The following is a 16,552-nucleotide window of genomic DNA, read 5'->3' as shown; positions in this document are numbered from 1 at the left end:
TTTTTGATACTATTATGAACAGAATTGTTTTCTTAATTTCATTTCAGATTTCTTGTTGCTAGTTTCTAGAAATGCATTTGGTTTTTTTAAAAATACTGACCATTTTTATCTGTGAATTTATTAAGTTTGATTTTTGGTTTTAGTGGGTTTTTTTTCCTTTGCTGTTGTTACATTTCTTTTTAATCTAGTTTTGGATAAGAGCTGATGGATTCTTGTGAAGGAATAGAGATGAGGAAAGCCAAGTGTGACAGTGTTGTGTGTAGCACTGATAGAATGAAGCAGTGATAGTCTGCAGATTTTAACTCTTCGGTTTGGACTATTTAGGGGTTGGGCTGGCTATATTCTGTTACGTTGACACTGTTTATCTTTTTGTCAGTTATTTCTTCAGGGTACTTTGGGGGAATATTTGCTTTGTTTCACTGGTTTCCCTTTTATCATCTGTGAAAAGCAAATTCCTGTTACTAAGGAATTTTTTACATATTCATTGATTATCTCATTTAAAAGAGGAAACATGAATGTACCTACCTTATATAAACTATACATATAGTTTACCAACCTTATTTTTAGTGCTGATTTTTAAATCAAATAGAATAGTATAGATACATAAAATTTAACGGAAAGGGTAAACTGAGTTATTAATGAAGGTGATAAACTTATCTGTGTATGTTAATGCTTGAGAATGACTAATATTCTTGTACTTTACAGTAAGAACTTTAATAAAAATTTGTATCATCATCAGCAGAAAGCTTTTTCTTTTTCTTTTTTTCTTAAGATTTATTTGCTTATTTTAGAAAGAGAACACGAGCGGAGGGAAAGGAGAGAGGGAGAAAATCTCAAGCAGACTCCTGAATGTGGAGCCCAAAGCAGGGCTCAATCCCAGGACCCTAAGATCATGACCTGAGCCAAAATCAAGAGTTGGACGCTTAACCAACTGAGCCATCCATGTTTACTTTTAATTGTTTGAATGTGTACACATTGTATTTGGTTCGCCTTTTTATGGTGGATAATTTGTTCTTGGGATTGCTTATTAAGATTCCTTATCTTTTGCCAGTACATCACTTCAAACCAAATAATGAAGATAAAACTTGAAAAATTCCAAATTTTCCCATATTACTCTAAGCTTAGCTCATTTTGACTCCTTTCTTTATAGTGAAAACTGATACATTGTCACTTAGTTGAAAGATGCAAAATATAGGTTATAGTTATCCTTTAACTTTATTTGTCATTGTTGGTCACTTGTAGTCAGACTTTAACAATTTGTATGTCCACCAGTCCATCTGAGCTTGGTTTTTGATTTATTACCTGCAGGTAATAAAGAGGAAAGATGTCCTCAAAGAGCAAGCATACTATTAATCTGGAGCTGGAAGTAAAAATATATCTTTGGTATTTGCTACACATAGAAGAAATTTTATGTTATAGATAAACAAAATTGAAATCATTTATACATCAAAGATTTTTAAAAAATCTTTTTATTTTTTTAAAGAATGTCCAAGCCAGGATTTCTGGGCAGTCTTTCTAACTCATTTTTTATTTTTCCTAGTTCTGTGTTTATCTTCTTTCTGATACCCGGCTTATGCTGTAAGGTACTATGCTAATTTCTTGGCACTAGATTAATGTTTTGGTCACTCTGACAAATGTCCTGTACTCCTAGTAGTTATGAACCTGGGGACAGTTCTTAGAACCAGTCACTTGTTTTCAGTTGCTTCAAATACTTTATATGTTAATTTCTTTATAATTATTTTTGCTAATTTGCCTCACAAGAGACAGGTGTACAGATATTTTTTCTCGGTTGGTATGTTTAAAAATCAGATGTTAAAAAATACAGCTGGTAGGTAGCTATAAGTGGCTTTAACAAACATATGTGAAGAAATTGCACTCTTAGCCTGAAAACAAAATGCATTTTCAAATTAAAATTTGTGAAAGTTCTAATGTAGTAATGATAAAGAGACATTGGATCTTAGAGAATTTTCAGCCTCCTACTATTTTCCTGCTTGCATTCTTGCTGTTCCCTGGCCTTTTACTGCTTCAGGCTAAAAGTCTTTTCATGAGAGGTAACTGTTCTTACAGTCAAGGTACATCTTACAGATAAAATAAAAGAAAGAAAGAAAGAAAGAAAGAAAGGAAGGAAGGAAGGAATGAAGGAAAAGAAAAGAAAAGAAAAGAAGAAAAGAAAAAAAAGAAAAGAAAAGAAAAGAAAAAGAAAAAGAAAAAGAAAAAGAAATCCCTGCATATTTCCAAACTCAGAAGGCTGGACTTACATAATATGCTTTATTTTCTGTAAAACAGTCTAGTGTTTCAGTATATACTATTCTTGAATTGGAGTATTCATAATGATGCATTATAAGTTTTAACAGTATTGTTTTTAATTAAATGACTGAAGTTGGATGGAGAAAAACAGGACTTTTTGTGAAAACAGAATGTGTTCTTAGTAAACAGTTGAGAAACCTTAACAATTCATGATCTGTTTAAATAGACTAGCTTGCCATGATTAAAATATCATGTAACACCTACTTCTGTTTTCTTGTTTTCCATTTCAGGTCACAGTGTGAGAAACATCCAAGCCTTTGCAGTGCTTCAGAATGCATTTTTAAAAGCAAAAACCAGCTTCCTTGCCCAGATCATCCTTGATGCCATCACAAATATTTACATGGCTGACAATGCCAATTACTTCATCCTCGAGTCACAGCACACACTGTCACAGTTTGCAGAAAAGATTTCTAAACTCCCGGAAGTACAAAGCAAATACTTTGAGATGCTGGAGTTTGTCGTTTTTAGCTTAAATTACATCCCTTGTAAAGAACTCATTAGTGTTAGCATCCTCTTAAAATCTAGCTCTTCTTACCACTGTAGCATTATTGCAATGAAGACACTTCTTAAGTTTACACGACATGACTACATATTTAAAGATGTGTTCAGGGAGGTGGGCCTTCTGGAGGTCATGGTAAACCTTTTGCACAAATATGCTGCCCTCTTGAAGGATCCAACTCAGGCACTAAATGAACAAGGTAAAGCATTTTTCAGAATTCCACTTTATTTGATAAAGGGGTTTGGGCAGGGTGTTTTGTTCATGTTTTTGCTTTTCATTTGGCTGTTGATTTGAATGACTTAAAAATGGGCGTTATCGTGATACCCTTGTGAATATTTCCCACAATTAACTTGTTCATTCAACCTCTGTTAGGGAATTGGGAAGGAGCAGGGCCCTAGAAATATGTCACTGTGGTGGAAAATAATTTAAGGTAAAAATTGAGGGGAACATTTATGGTCCACATGACTCATTTGTGCTACTTTCTGCTTCTGAGAGGGAATTTCAAAAGCTCCTAGAAACAATTGGGATGTTTAGGTGCTTCAGAATGTTTTTAATTATAGAGAGCAAAAAATAAATCTTTTTAGTGATGTTATATATGTACACATATATTATCACTTAGGTATCTTAAATTTGATATTTTTTATCCTTTCTAATCTGATAAAGGCATAGAGGTATCTGGCATTTAGTATTAAATATGTGAATGAATTAAAACAGTTTGAATAGATAGCACTATTCATAAATAGTGTCTTAAAATCTAACTTTCTCCTGTTAACCTTAGCCTGGATTAGGAAAACTTTTGTAAGAAGAATACTATGTCATTTTCCCTTTTTTTTTTTTTTTTTTTTTTGAGGTTCTGTCTTGATTCTAGTTAGCATACAGTGTCATATTAGATTCAGTTGTACAGTGATCCATCAGTTCCATACGTCATCCAGTGCTGGCATTTTCCTTCTTCCTGTTTGTTAGACAACTGTAACTTTCTAGCCACCCCAAAATAAAATCTTTAAACACTGATTTTGACCTTACTTTTGGGAGTGTATCATTTTTACAGATTGTATTATATAATTTGTATTAATGGTAAAAGTGAATATGAAAGAAATAGTTAAATTATTAAAACCAAATCAAGAGAAAAAAATAAGCTTACAACTTTTGTGATTTGAACCTTTGGTCCTTTTTCTTAGGGGACTCAAGAAACAATAGTTCAGTTGAAGACCAAAAACACCTGGCTTTGTTGGTTATGGAGACCTTAACAGTGCTGCTTCAAGGATCCCACACAAATGCAGGTGACTAGACAAGCTTCTAGCACATGCCTCGGGGGAGTGGGGAGTATTCTCTCTGGTTTTGTCTTCTCTAATGACTCTTGCTTATGAAAAATTCCTGTCACTTATAAGAAAAACTGTTGATTCAGTGATAGTACCATCATATCCAGAAATAAAATGCTTTTGACCTTTTTAAATTTATTGGCAAAATATGTAACATTGTCATTACTATTTCACAATATGTTCTTATATTTTATTGCCTTTAAAAAAAAATACAATACCTTGTTTTTAAAGTAGTCTTTTCTAAAGTAGTCGTTAAAGTATCATTTTTTTAATTTACATAACACAAATGACTTTGTTTAAATGTTTTCCAAAATATCTGCTTCCTATAGTGATTTTCTTAATTTTTAGTAATTCATGTTAGAGTATTATAATGTTACAACTTTAAAGAAGTATTGAAAAATGATTCTGTAGTAAAATTTGCCTCTCCCAGGTAAACTGGATTCCTTAAATCTTTATCTTTGGTCTCAACTTTTCTTCAGTCTTTTTCTGTCATGAACAGTCCATTTGTATTTGTAAAATATCACTCTTGCTCTTAAAAAAGAGCACTTAAACCTCTCAGGCAACAATGTCAGCACAGTTTAAGAAGAATAAGTATTGGGGAGATGAATTGAGATGAGTAGGCTGGGCTCAGGTCATACAGAGCCTTTCAGGCCATGCCAAGGAACATGAATTGTATTTTAAGTGTTACGGGACGCCACAGATGGATGAAGGAATGAATGAACAAGAAAATGAACTAATGAACAAACCCATTGCCCATTTGCCAGAATGCAAAGGAACTCAGTATTCACATATTTAAAATATATTTTGTGTCCCACCATGCTGGGTGTTCAAGACACAAAGATACAAAGAGACAAAGATAAGTTAGTGGAAATGAGATTATGCATTATACCATAGATGAAATGTTAATATCATACACATTAAACTTCACCACACTTATTATTTAAATACTTTACTAAATTCATTCAACTCTGTCTTGGAATTAGTCAAAACTGTACTTAAGTAATGATATATAATTACATGTTTACATCCTTTTCTATCAGGTCATAATTTCTTTAGGACAAGAATTATCTTTGTGTCTTAACTTAGATAAAAGGATAAGGATGTACTATCAAAGATTTATTTGGCAGATTATTTTTTGATGACATGACCTAGTGCTACACAGGAGGGACTGAACAGTTCTGTTGGAGGAGAGTAGAGATCTTACCCCATGTAACTAAAAGTCACTTAACCCATCTCCCAGAGTGCCAGACATTTTCAACAAGCTCTTAATGACTATCTTTCCTTGTTAAGAAAGGTATTACTTAGCTATGTGATCTGGGGCACTTAGTGCTTTGCTCATAGTAAGTGTTCAGAAAATATTAGCTATGGTGATTATGTAATGGGCACTCACTGGTCACCTGGAAGTAAATACACATGGCTCTCATGTGCTAAATCTTAGCATGTGACTTACATTCACTTCAGGGCCATGTAATTCTTACAAAGTTTGCAAATAGAAAGTCATTAAATAGGATAGTGGCCACTACAGCAAAATACACAAACATCTTTTCACTTAGGAGTCATTTACTGAAATACAGACTAGAAGGAAATCCCAAGTTTAATGGGGGACCGAACATACAGATAAATAATACTAAACTGCTTGATATAAATTACTAGAATAGTGGCATATACAAGTTGCTTTAAGCTGTTAGAGTACCTTTAAACTGAGCTATGTAGGTGTCACTCCTGCTCTGTCATTTGCTAGCTGTGTGACCTTGACCATGTTATCCAAATTCTGTATATCTCATTTCCTCATCTGTATCGTAGGGGATGAAGATTAAATAAACCAATCTACAAAAGTCTTTGGTACAATGACTGATGCCTTTTGTTACAGAATTTGTGGGGGGGTTTTGGTTCATGTGCTCTACTCCACCAAAAAGTTTGGTTCCTTGTAATTTTTCTCCTTAAAGAATCACTTATTCCATTCCTTTCTTGCAAATACTTGGGGTGCCTTGTTCAGTTTAATTTTTACATAATTTGATTTCCAGTATTGTTCAGCTTAAAGCCTTTACATAAAAATATTGAGTCCCTTCTGTATCTACTTGTGAAATATCTGAATCTTCTCGATTTGGAGAATTTACTTCTTTGCTGACCTCCCATAGTGTAGTTGTGTGTGGTCATTTAAAAGGTGAAATGGCTGGGTGGGTTTTATTTGCAGTCTTTTGCGTTACTCTTCCTACAAAAAGATCAAATTTTAATCCATCTCACGTGTCTTAGAAGGTTTTAAGTTAGCCCATGTTGTTCTTTCTCTGTCAGGAATTTTCCGAGAATTTGGAGGAGCAAGATGTGCGCATAATATAGTGAAGTACCCACAGTGCCGGCAGCACGCCCTGATGATCATCCAGCAGCTGGTGCTCTCTCCAAATGGGGAGGATGACATGGGCACTCTCCTGGGCTTAATGCATTCAGCCCCACCAACAGAATTGCAGTTGAAGACTGATATTTTAAGGGTAATTTAATAAGTGTCTTGTTATTGCTCTCTTACCGTTAAAATTTGTGGTTATTTCTCAGTAACTTACCATGATCATAAACTATTCTTGCAGTTTTTCTTCAAGTCTAAAATGATATGAAAATCTGAATAGTAAGAGAAAAGCTCATGTCTTTTCTGGGCTCTGAGGCCCTCAGGTCACCATCTCCTTCCCCTCTGATACCCTCTCATTGCATCCTCACCCCAGTCTTGGCACTGACATCACAACAAGTAGAGCTGCCTTCTAGAATCATAGCTTTCTTTTATTAACTTTTGCTTTGTGCAGTGACTTTCTCAACAATGAATAATTTTTATTCTTTACACTATTGTTTTATTTCATTCTGTTTTGATTGAGTATAAAAACAATTTTGAATACTCATTTTAAAATGCAGTCTTCCCACAACTTATCTCACAGACAAGAAAAATCTATAAGCGTATCAATATTGGAGAATATTTGTAAATTTGAAGGGATTGTTCAGAAAAAAAAAAAAAAACAAGTACCTTCCAAAGATGTTAAGATGGCCACATTTTTTTAGCATACAGTTTCCTTCTTTCTTGGTACCTTTAATGGATTTGTAAAACATCAATAAATAAAGCCAATAGAGGGTAATGAGCTGACTCCTAATACTAAGGCAATGTTCTGCAAATGTTAATAAGTGACTCTGAGACTGCAGGAAGGTAGGAGGGAGGGTCCCCTGTGTTGTACTTACTAATTTCCATGGTGTAAATACTGCCACTGTGACCTGTTTCAGGCCGCCAAAGCGTTACTGAATGTGGATTGGGAAGAGATGAACATAGCGCCCCCTTATGTAGTATCTTAAGAGTATAGGGAATAGTAAAATTCAGAAAATAACTAGGAAGTGATAAGCTTTGAGCATTTACTACGTTTGTTTTTAAAATAACTTATTTAGTTGCAAATTTATAGAACAATTTTTAATCACGCCTGTGTTTTAATAAGGCACATAAAATTTCAAAAATACAACAGTTGGCTCTCAAGAGCCAGTATGAGCTGGCTCCAGCACTACATTGCTTTGAGAGCATGAAGGAGGGTGGGGAGGCAGTGAGGAGGATTGGAGACCTCAATTTAAGTTTCCATTCTTGCTGCTTCCAGAACTGCTTCTTGAGGTGTCTGTTCAGCTGACAAAACCACAGACCTGTGTAATTTAATTTATAATTATTTTTGCCGAAACCCAAAATTCCATATACGATATTTTATAATTCCCCAGATGCACAAATTTGAATTGTATGCATTATGTTTATGCAAAGTATGCAGCTAATGTATAGCTGTTGGGGATGCCTGGGTGGCTCATTGGGTTAAGTGTCTGTCTTCAGCTCAGGTCATGATCCCAGGGTCCTGGGATCTAGTTGCGCGCTGGACTTCTTGCTCAGCAGAGAGCCTGCTTCTCCCTCTGCCAGCCGCTCCCCCCTGCTTGTGTTCTCTCTTTCACAAATCAAAATATTAAAGATATATATATATATATATATATGTGTGTGTGTGTGTGTGTGTGTGTGTGTGTGTACACATACATATATATATGTATCTGATGATTTTGTCTAATTAAGCACCTACCATCAATATCGCATTGTAACTTTGGTATCTGCTACTGATCATTAATTATTGATTGAAGCAACATATTCAGTTATTTCACAGTATTGAAAGTTTTCAGATACTGAGCGGATGATATGATGATGTCAGAGTGCCAGGACAGTTCCAGTTGGAAGGTAGTAGGAGGGGAACTTACCCAGATCTATGCAATTCAGATGATTAGAAAAACAGTGCTTATCAAATCTGAGTCTAACCCTTATACTAACTCCAACCTGCAATATGGTTTTCTGCATATTACTTTGACTCTGAACTCACCCATCCTCCTATATAAAATAATACTTGTCCTGTTTTTCCCAGTGTGTTTTTGTTTTTTAAGATTTTATTTCTTTGTTTGAGAGGGAGAGAACTTAAGAGAGGGAGCATGAAAGGGGAGAAGTCAGAGAGAGAAGCAAATTCCCCACTGAGCAGGGAGCCGGATGCCTGACTTGATCCCGGGACTCCAAGATCATGACCTGAGCAGAAGGCAGTTGCTTCACCAACTAAGCCACCCATGCGCCCCTCCCCTGTGTGTTTTTAAAGATGAGGATGGTCATGGGCTTATGTCGGGCATTTTGCTAATAGCTTTACTTGTACTTCCCGTGGAGAAAGTTATCATTATTGCTTCGATTTTACACAACCGAAAACTCAAGACACAGGGAGGTTAGGTAGCTGACCATGGTAAAACATTTTGTAACATTGAGGTCAGAATTTCAACCCAAGCATTCTGACTCAAGTCCTTGCATTTAATTTCCAGGCTAGATGATAAAATGTTTAAAAAGGAAAAAAAAAAGTTGATATTGCAAGTACAGTTAATTAAATTTGACAAGATAGAGAAACTGTACTGTCAAATCCTGGTAAAATAGAAATTTATTGGCAGAATAATGGAAGGAATGCATTGTATTTTAGATTTTTGTATATATCTACAGATTACATACTTCCTTTTAAAATAATTAAGGCATTGGTACATATCTTAATTTCTAAAGCAGTGTATTTCAAAAGGACAGTTATATATATTAATATTTAGCCTTTCCCTTCAAATATCATTAGAAATGTGAGATATCTTAATAAAATGGTCTTTAAATGTAATGATTGGGAACATTATAAATGATGTCTTAAGTAATATTAGAATACCCATGGTGTTCCAGTGTCTGAAACAGAGAAAAGGAGCCCTTGTGTCAACAAACAGATTTCAGATTGTCGCTTGGGCCAGTAGTGTCATAGTGAAATGCATGAGTGGGGGCATCATTGTGTTTGGGTTTATATCCTCCCCTTGCCATTGTGTAAGCCGTACAATCTTAGGCAAGTTAATTAACCACATTGAACCACATTTAAGCACCATGTATGAAGTGGGGACAATAATGGTGCATAACATGTAGGTTTAAGGAGAGGTTTAAATACGCTAGCACACAACTTGAAGAAGTGCCTTATACAGCTAATTTTGTAATGTGATTTTTAATTATAAACTAAGTTAAAAGCATGACAGTTCAGAAAGTAAGTAATAGTTCTACAAGATTGTTTTACTTGTTTCCTTCAGGTTTTATTTCATAGTACTTACAGCTATTCTGGGCAAGAGCATGCTTTCAGTCATCAGACTCTAACTCATTTTGCAAGAAGGAATGTCTAATAAGTACCTTGAAGTTGCTCCTCTTTCCAAAGCATCAGGATATGGTCACTTTATATGAATTGAAATACTTCAGATCTTCGCTGCCTTGACTTCGTATCTTTTCTAGAATAAATCAGTTTGTATACACACACAGTTATAAGTGTTCATGATTGGGTAAAATTATACTAGAATATGTATTTTGTTTATTTAATACAATTACTTTGTAAAAATCACCAAATTCATTGATGTCATTATCCATCAAAGGAAAAGCTTTTCCATCAGGATTTAGCCTTAGTCTACCGAAAGAATTATGGGATAATGTTTGCTAACACGATCTTCTGCCTTTAATATGACATCTTTTAATTGAAGTATAATTAATATACAGTGTTATATTAGTTTCAGATGTACAATATAATGATCCAACAATTACATACATTGCTCAGTATTCATAAGTGTACTCTTAATCTGTTACCTGTTTCACCCATCCCCTCACCCAGCTCTCCTTGTCAACTACCAGTTTATTTATTTATATATTTTTGTCTTCTCTCTTTTTCTTTTTCTTTTTTAAAATTTTTTAAATTTTTTTATTAACATATAATATATTATTAGCCCCAGGGTACAGGTCTGTGAATTGCCAGGTTTACACACTTCACAGCACTCACCATAGCACATACCCTCCCCAGTGTCCATAACCCCACCACCCTTTCCCTACCCCCATACCCCCAGCAACCCTCTGTTTGTTTTGTGAGATTAAGAGTCTCTTATGGTTTGTCTACTACCAGTTTAAGAGTCCCTTTTTGTTTGTCTCTTTTTTCTTGTTTGTTTTCTTTCTTAAATTTCACATATAAATTACAGTATTTGTCTTTCTGTAACATTTCACTTGTCCTTGTACCCTCTAGATCCATCCATATTGTTGCAAATGGAAAAATCTAGCTCTTTGTTATGATTGATACTCCATTATATACACACACCACATCTTATTTATCCAGTCATCTATGAGTGGACACTTAAGTTGCTTCCGTATCTTGACTCTTGTAAATAATGCTGCAGTAAATAAGGGTACATACAACTTTTTGAATTAGTGCTTCTGTTTTCTTTTCATAAGTACCCAGGAGTAGAATTATTGAATCATATGGTATTTCTATTTTTAATTTTTGGAGGAACCTCCATACAGTTTTCCACAGTGGCTACACCAATTTGCATTCCCACCAACAGTGCTTGAGAGTTTCCTTTTCTCCACATCCTTACCACAGTTGTTATTCTTTGTGTTTTTTATTTTAGCCATTCTGACAGATGTGAGATGAATATTTCATTATTGTATTGGTTTGTATTTCCCCAATGATGGTTGATGTTGAGCATCTTCTCATGTGTCTTTTGGCCATCTGTGTATCTTCTTTGGAAAAATGTCTATTTATGTCTTCTACCCATTTAAAAATTTTGTTTGTTTGGTGTTGAGTTTTATAAGTTCTCTATGTATTTTAGATATTAAGCCCTTATCAGATAAATCATATGCAAATGTAGCCTTCCCATTCAGTAGGTTGTCTTTTTGTTTTGTTTGTTGAGTTCCTTGGCTGTGCAAGAGCTTTTTTATTTTGGTATAGTCCCCATAGTTTAATTTTACTTAAACTATGGCCTCAGGAAATATATCTAGAAAAATGTTTCTACAGCTGATGTCAAAGAAATTACTGCCTGTGGGTTTTTTTTGTTTGTTTGCTTGTTTTTTAGGAGTTTATGGTTTCACAGTTAGGTCTTTAATCCATTTTGAGTTTATTTTTGTGTATGATGTAAGAAAGTGGTCCAGTTAAATTCTTTCCCATGTGGCTGTTTGTTTTTCCCAGCACCATTTGTTGCCAAGACTGTCCATATATTCTTGTCTCCTTTGTCACTGATTAATTGACTATATAAGCATGGGTTTATTTCTGGATTCTCTATTCAGTTCCATTGATCTATATGTCTATTTTTGTGTAATATGTCATTTTTTAATTAGTAAGATATTTGATATACTTCATAGGGCTGCTGAATGGGGAAGTAACAAAAACATTCCTATTAGATATTCATAGAAATAATATTCCCCCCTTGACATTCGTGTATTTTGTTTTAATTTTAATTATAAGGGAAATCCTTTGTTTTTTCTCATCCCCTTTAGGCCCTCCTGTCAGTCCTTCGAGAAAGCCATCGTTCAAGAACAGTTTTTAGGAAAGTTGGAGGATTTGTGTACATTACATCCTTGCTTGTTGCTATGGAAAGGTCTTTGAGCTCACCACCCAAGAATGGCTGGGAGAAAGTGAACCAGAATCAAGTGTTTGAACTTCTCCACACTGTGTTCTGCACATTGACTGCGGCAATGCGCTATGAGCCAGCCAACTCTCATTTCTTCAAAACAGAGATTCAGTATGAGAAGTTGGCAGATGCCGTTCGATTTCTTGGCTGCTTCTCAGACCTACGAAAAATAAGCCCCATGAATGTCTTCCCCTCAAACACACAGCCATTTCAAAGACTTCTGGAGGAAGATGTAATCTCGGTGGACACAGTGTCACCCACTTTACAGCACTGCAGTAAACTCTTTATTTATCTCTACAAAGTAGCCACAGATTCTTTTGACAGGTATGGCTTTGCTCTGAAATAAAGGGTGTGCTGTGTATGACTTCAGCATTAAGGCTTGAATTATAAGTTAACCTGAAAGGAAATGAAAATGAATCTTTTCTCTTATTTGCTTATCTGTCCCTTTATTTGTAAATCTTACTGTTGCTCTGATGTTAAGGTTTTCAACGTGAATATTTGTGTATTACTTGTAAATCTAGGGTCAGTTAGCTCTTGAGGCACTTAATGGAAGTGTGTATAAAGTTTACTTTAATGATGGTGTTTGCTATTATTCTCTTTTTCCTCTGTTCTCAACGTTAGGTACATCAAGACTTACTGATATTAGTTACCAGTAGGGGAACGTGGTTATGATTATATGTATTTCCAGACAGATGATATATTTTCAGCATTCCTAATCATTCGCAACATTTTGTAATCCTTAAAAAAGAATATTGCTCCATAAGAGACGTTGGTAGTTTGAGAGTCTCTCAGATTTATTTATTCATTACTTTTATTAAGTCCTTAACGAACACCTGCTGCATGCCGTGTTAATTGTGCTAGTCCTGAGGGGTCAAGCACAAGATGACTTTAGACATGGCCGTCCCTTAGCTTAAATACAGACACAAACAATGACAATATATTGTGATAAAATCTATCAGGAGGGAACTCCAGGGTTCTAAGGGGATCATAGTAGTGCCACTTTACCGGAATCATTTGTTTTCAGTTCTTAAAGTGTTTTCTCATTTTAAAAATAATGTAAGATTGGTCATAGTGCTAATTTGTCCTGAGCATTATCACTTTTAACAGCTGCCATAGTTTTATCTCATAAAATAACTGGATTGTTTCTTTATTGTCTTGTAAGTTAAGCAAGTAACTCTGTTCAGATGGAGCTTCTAATGGGTTTTATATCCTTTACCATAAAGTAATCTACTTTGAAATATCTACTGAAATGTTCCTTGCTTCTTGACAGTATTTCTTAGACCTAACCGTTTAGATAAGAAAATACAGATAATTAAGAAAAATTGTTTTCCCATTTTTAACATCTTGAAAATAAAAATGCATATATGTTGTTAAAAGAGACATAGTCTGGTGTAGTATTCAAGGAACAAGATATTTGAAATCGAAATTGTTATATTTAGATTCAACCTCTTTTCCTTTTTCTACTTATCCTAGTTAGTATACCTCATTTTTAGTTTTTTGTTTTGTTTTTTTTTTTTTTTTTTTTTTTGGTCAAAAAAAGGGCTTACGGCACTCTGTTTAACAAATGTGTTAAGTGTTAACATTAATAGATAAGCATCTGCCTTAAGCATGCTTTCCTGTTTCCCTCAGTGCATGTGTTGTAGTCTTGTTTCTCGTTCCTGCGGAGTATGGAGGATGTTCCTTATTACACTTTTACTGGTAATTCTTGTGAAACTAACCAGCTGCCAACCTGGTGTTCTCTTCTAACCTCTCTCAACCGCCCTGTCTGTTTTGTCGTCTGTAGTCGTGCAGAACAGATCCCTCCTTGCCTGACAAGTGAGTCTTCTCTCCCCTCTCCCTGGGGTACACCAGCTTTGTCCAGGAAAAGGTACTGATCTTATAACAGAAGTCAATCATTACTTGTGTGGAGTTTATTTTTGTCTGTGCTTAATTATATGTTAATGTGGTGATTGTGCTTTGTATAAAACTTTTTTGGCTTTCTATTTGTTTTTTGTTTTTTTTTAGGTTTTAGGTTTTAGAATCGTCAGCTTCTGAGTATATTTATGAGGATAAACTGCGTTAATGCTATATGAGGATATGAGGGACATTTAGAATATTGTCATCTGATTCTGTTATTTAGAGTAAAATATACATTTTACTTTTAGAGCAGGCATATCTTATTAAAGTTAATTTAGAAATGAGGACTTAGTGCCTCTTTAAGTAGAGTACTTTATTTATTTATTTATTTATTTATTTTACTTTAAATATGCTAAGAATCCTTCTTCGGTTTTTGCTTTTACTCCAAAATGCACATCACAGCACTGGAAAGGAGCTGCATATTTTCTCAATCAGGTTTAACCAGTTGATATGTGATGCTGTTGTGGAGACTTGTCATGGCCAACCTTTGAAAAAAATGAATTTAAAAAACCATCCTAGGTCTTGTTTTCATTGGTTATGTTTACATCTCTTTTCAAAGCTCATCTAGTCTACCTTGTGTATAAAGCTTATGAATATAAAGAACCAGCAGGTGATTGACAAGAGTACAATTAAGATCCATTTAAGATTCCATTTGCAACCTGTGCTTAAAATGATTATAGCCTGTAGAGTTGGGACCAATACCATTCCTTTCCCAGTTTTTGTCATGACCAAAGTATAAGTCCTTCAGTCTTATATTAATATATTCTTCCATTGCAGCTTTCTAAAAATGAATCCTGAGGTTCAACTGTTGTTAATTAATTTTATTTCTGTTCAGATTTTGTAATTTGAATATTAGTGGAATTTTTATATTGAAACTACTTGTTACAGGTCCTGTATTTCAATATATCATGGTAGTAATGTTCATTAGATAGGTGGACTTTGTATTTTCCTTTTTCTCTTATTTTTACACTAGGACTTAGAGCTCATTTTCTGACAATAAATCATGGAATAGTTCAGAATAGTCTTACATGAATTTAGTGTTGTTCAGTATATTTGTATTTTAAAACTTTTTTTTCTAAGAGCAGTTTTTAATATAAGAAATTATAAAATCATTTTTAGTTGAAGTAGTGTATTTTTCTGTTGCTAAAATAAATGCAGTAAAAGGTATTCTTTGTGTTTGAGAATTCACATGTGTTCACTATAGCACATACTGGATATTAGAAAAATAATTTTAATTACTAAATAGTTCTAATTATTGAAAGTCACATTTATGAGTCCATAAATTATGAAGGTACAAGAATTGCTGTGTTTAAAAACATTTAACCATTTTTAAGTATTAACCAAAAAGTATAAAATACTTGCAGTAGAAATTCACAGATTAAGGGAACACATGGAAAGGAAACCCATCAGAACTTACTATTTATTTAACTGATAATTTGACAAAGGGGAAATTTTATTCTATCTCATAGAGAGTTACTTAAGGCTTAGATCAAAAACATTTTGTCATCATTTGCATCACAGCTACATGGAATGATGCCGTATTTTTTACTTCAGGGGGAATGGTCACTGACTCAGCAGTCCTGGCTGAGTGAATCTTTTCTATGGGAATTCCAATTGGGCCTTCAGGTTGGTTTTATCCCAAGGAGGTTCCCAGTACTGCTCATAATAATAAGGTAACACTGACATTTTCAGGTTGCCATTCCGGTCAGGTTACTTACATTTTGCTGAGTGATAAGAATCATAAGCCAATAAAACAATGTTTTTATTTTCAAATGCAAATGCAGTAACTTCTGGAATTAGAATATCTTTAGGACATCTCAACAAATTATTTCAGTGTCTTTTTCTTGTGGCAAAATGTGTTTTTGTTGGCAAAAGGAGAAACCAACATTGTATTAGTTTTCATGGCTTGTGGAGTATTCAGACACAAGCAAGTTTTGAGTTTGTGATACTTGTCTGGCACATAATCCTAGAGATTCTTTTCTATTTTAAGAATTGGGGACAACACAGACCTGTACCCCTGGGGATAAAAATATATGTTTATAAAAAATAAAAAATTATATTAAAAAAAAAAAGAATTGGGGACAAAAACCTAAGAAACCTTATATTCGGAAAAATAAAACTTACAATACTTTTTATCATTATTCATTATTCAGAAAGAATAACCAAACAGAATTACAGCTGAACAATATTTAATCAGAGCTACGTCAGTGAAAACAAAATACAAAATAAAAACCAAGTCTCTCTAGCATATATCTGAGGGGAAGAAAAGATGGCTAGTAGTATTACTATTCAAACATGATATCTGTTACTAAGTGCCTGTTCATACTTGGTGGAAGTTAAGGCAAAGGGTATTCAGAATTTAAATATTCAAGAATATATTCCCCAGAGAGGTAGGTGTGTATGAAAATTTAGGTTGAAATATTAAGTAACAATTTCTCTAAGTTTTAAAAATAGCTGCAACATAAAAGTTAAATTTTGAAATGTCTTATCCTATGTTTGTAAATGATTAGGTCTTGCTTGGGATTATTCATTTAATAGGCTTATTATAATCTCTAAATTT

The 16,552-nt window shown here is 34.1% G+C and overlaps 1 protein-coding gene across 4 annotated transcripts in view; it reads left to right on the top strand.

Annotated features, from left to right (window-relative positions):
* WDFY3 (WD repeat and FYVE domain containing 3) overlaps positions 1-16,552 on the top strand; it is a 275,707-nt gene that overhangs the window by 134,763 nt on the left and 124,392 nt on the right. For 3 of the 4 annotated variants that reach the window (XM_059375137.1, XM_059375145.1, XM_059375127.1), the window contains exons 10-14: positions 2,538-3,005; positions 3,985-4,086; positions 6,418-6,611; positions 11,963-12,420; positions 13,880-13,963. In XM_059375137.1, the coding sequence (XP_059231120.1) occupies positions 2,538-3,005; positions 3,985-4,086; positions 6,418-6,611; positions 11,963-12,420; positions 13,880-13,963 (1,306 nt within the window). The remainder of the gene's footprint in view (positions 1-2,537; positions 3,006-3,984; positions 4,087-6,417; positions 6,612-11,962; positions 12,421-13,879; positions 13,964-16,552) is intronic. The other variant, XM_059375153.1, reaches the window with a different exon arrangement.

This window comes from Mustela nigripes, chromosome 1 (genome assembly GCF_022355385.1).
Source record: "Mustela nigripes isolate SB6536 chromosome 1, MUSNIG.SB6536, whole genome shotgun sequence".
In the NCBI taxonomy this organism is placed as follows: domain Eukaryota; kingdom Metazoa; phylum Chordata; class Mammalia; order Carnivora; family Mustelidae; genus Mustela; species Mustela nigripes.
The sequence above is the reverse complement of the archived record's forward strand: the minus strand, read 5'-3'. Positions and strand labels throughout refer to the sequence as shown.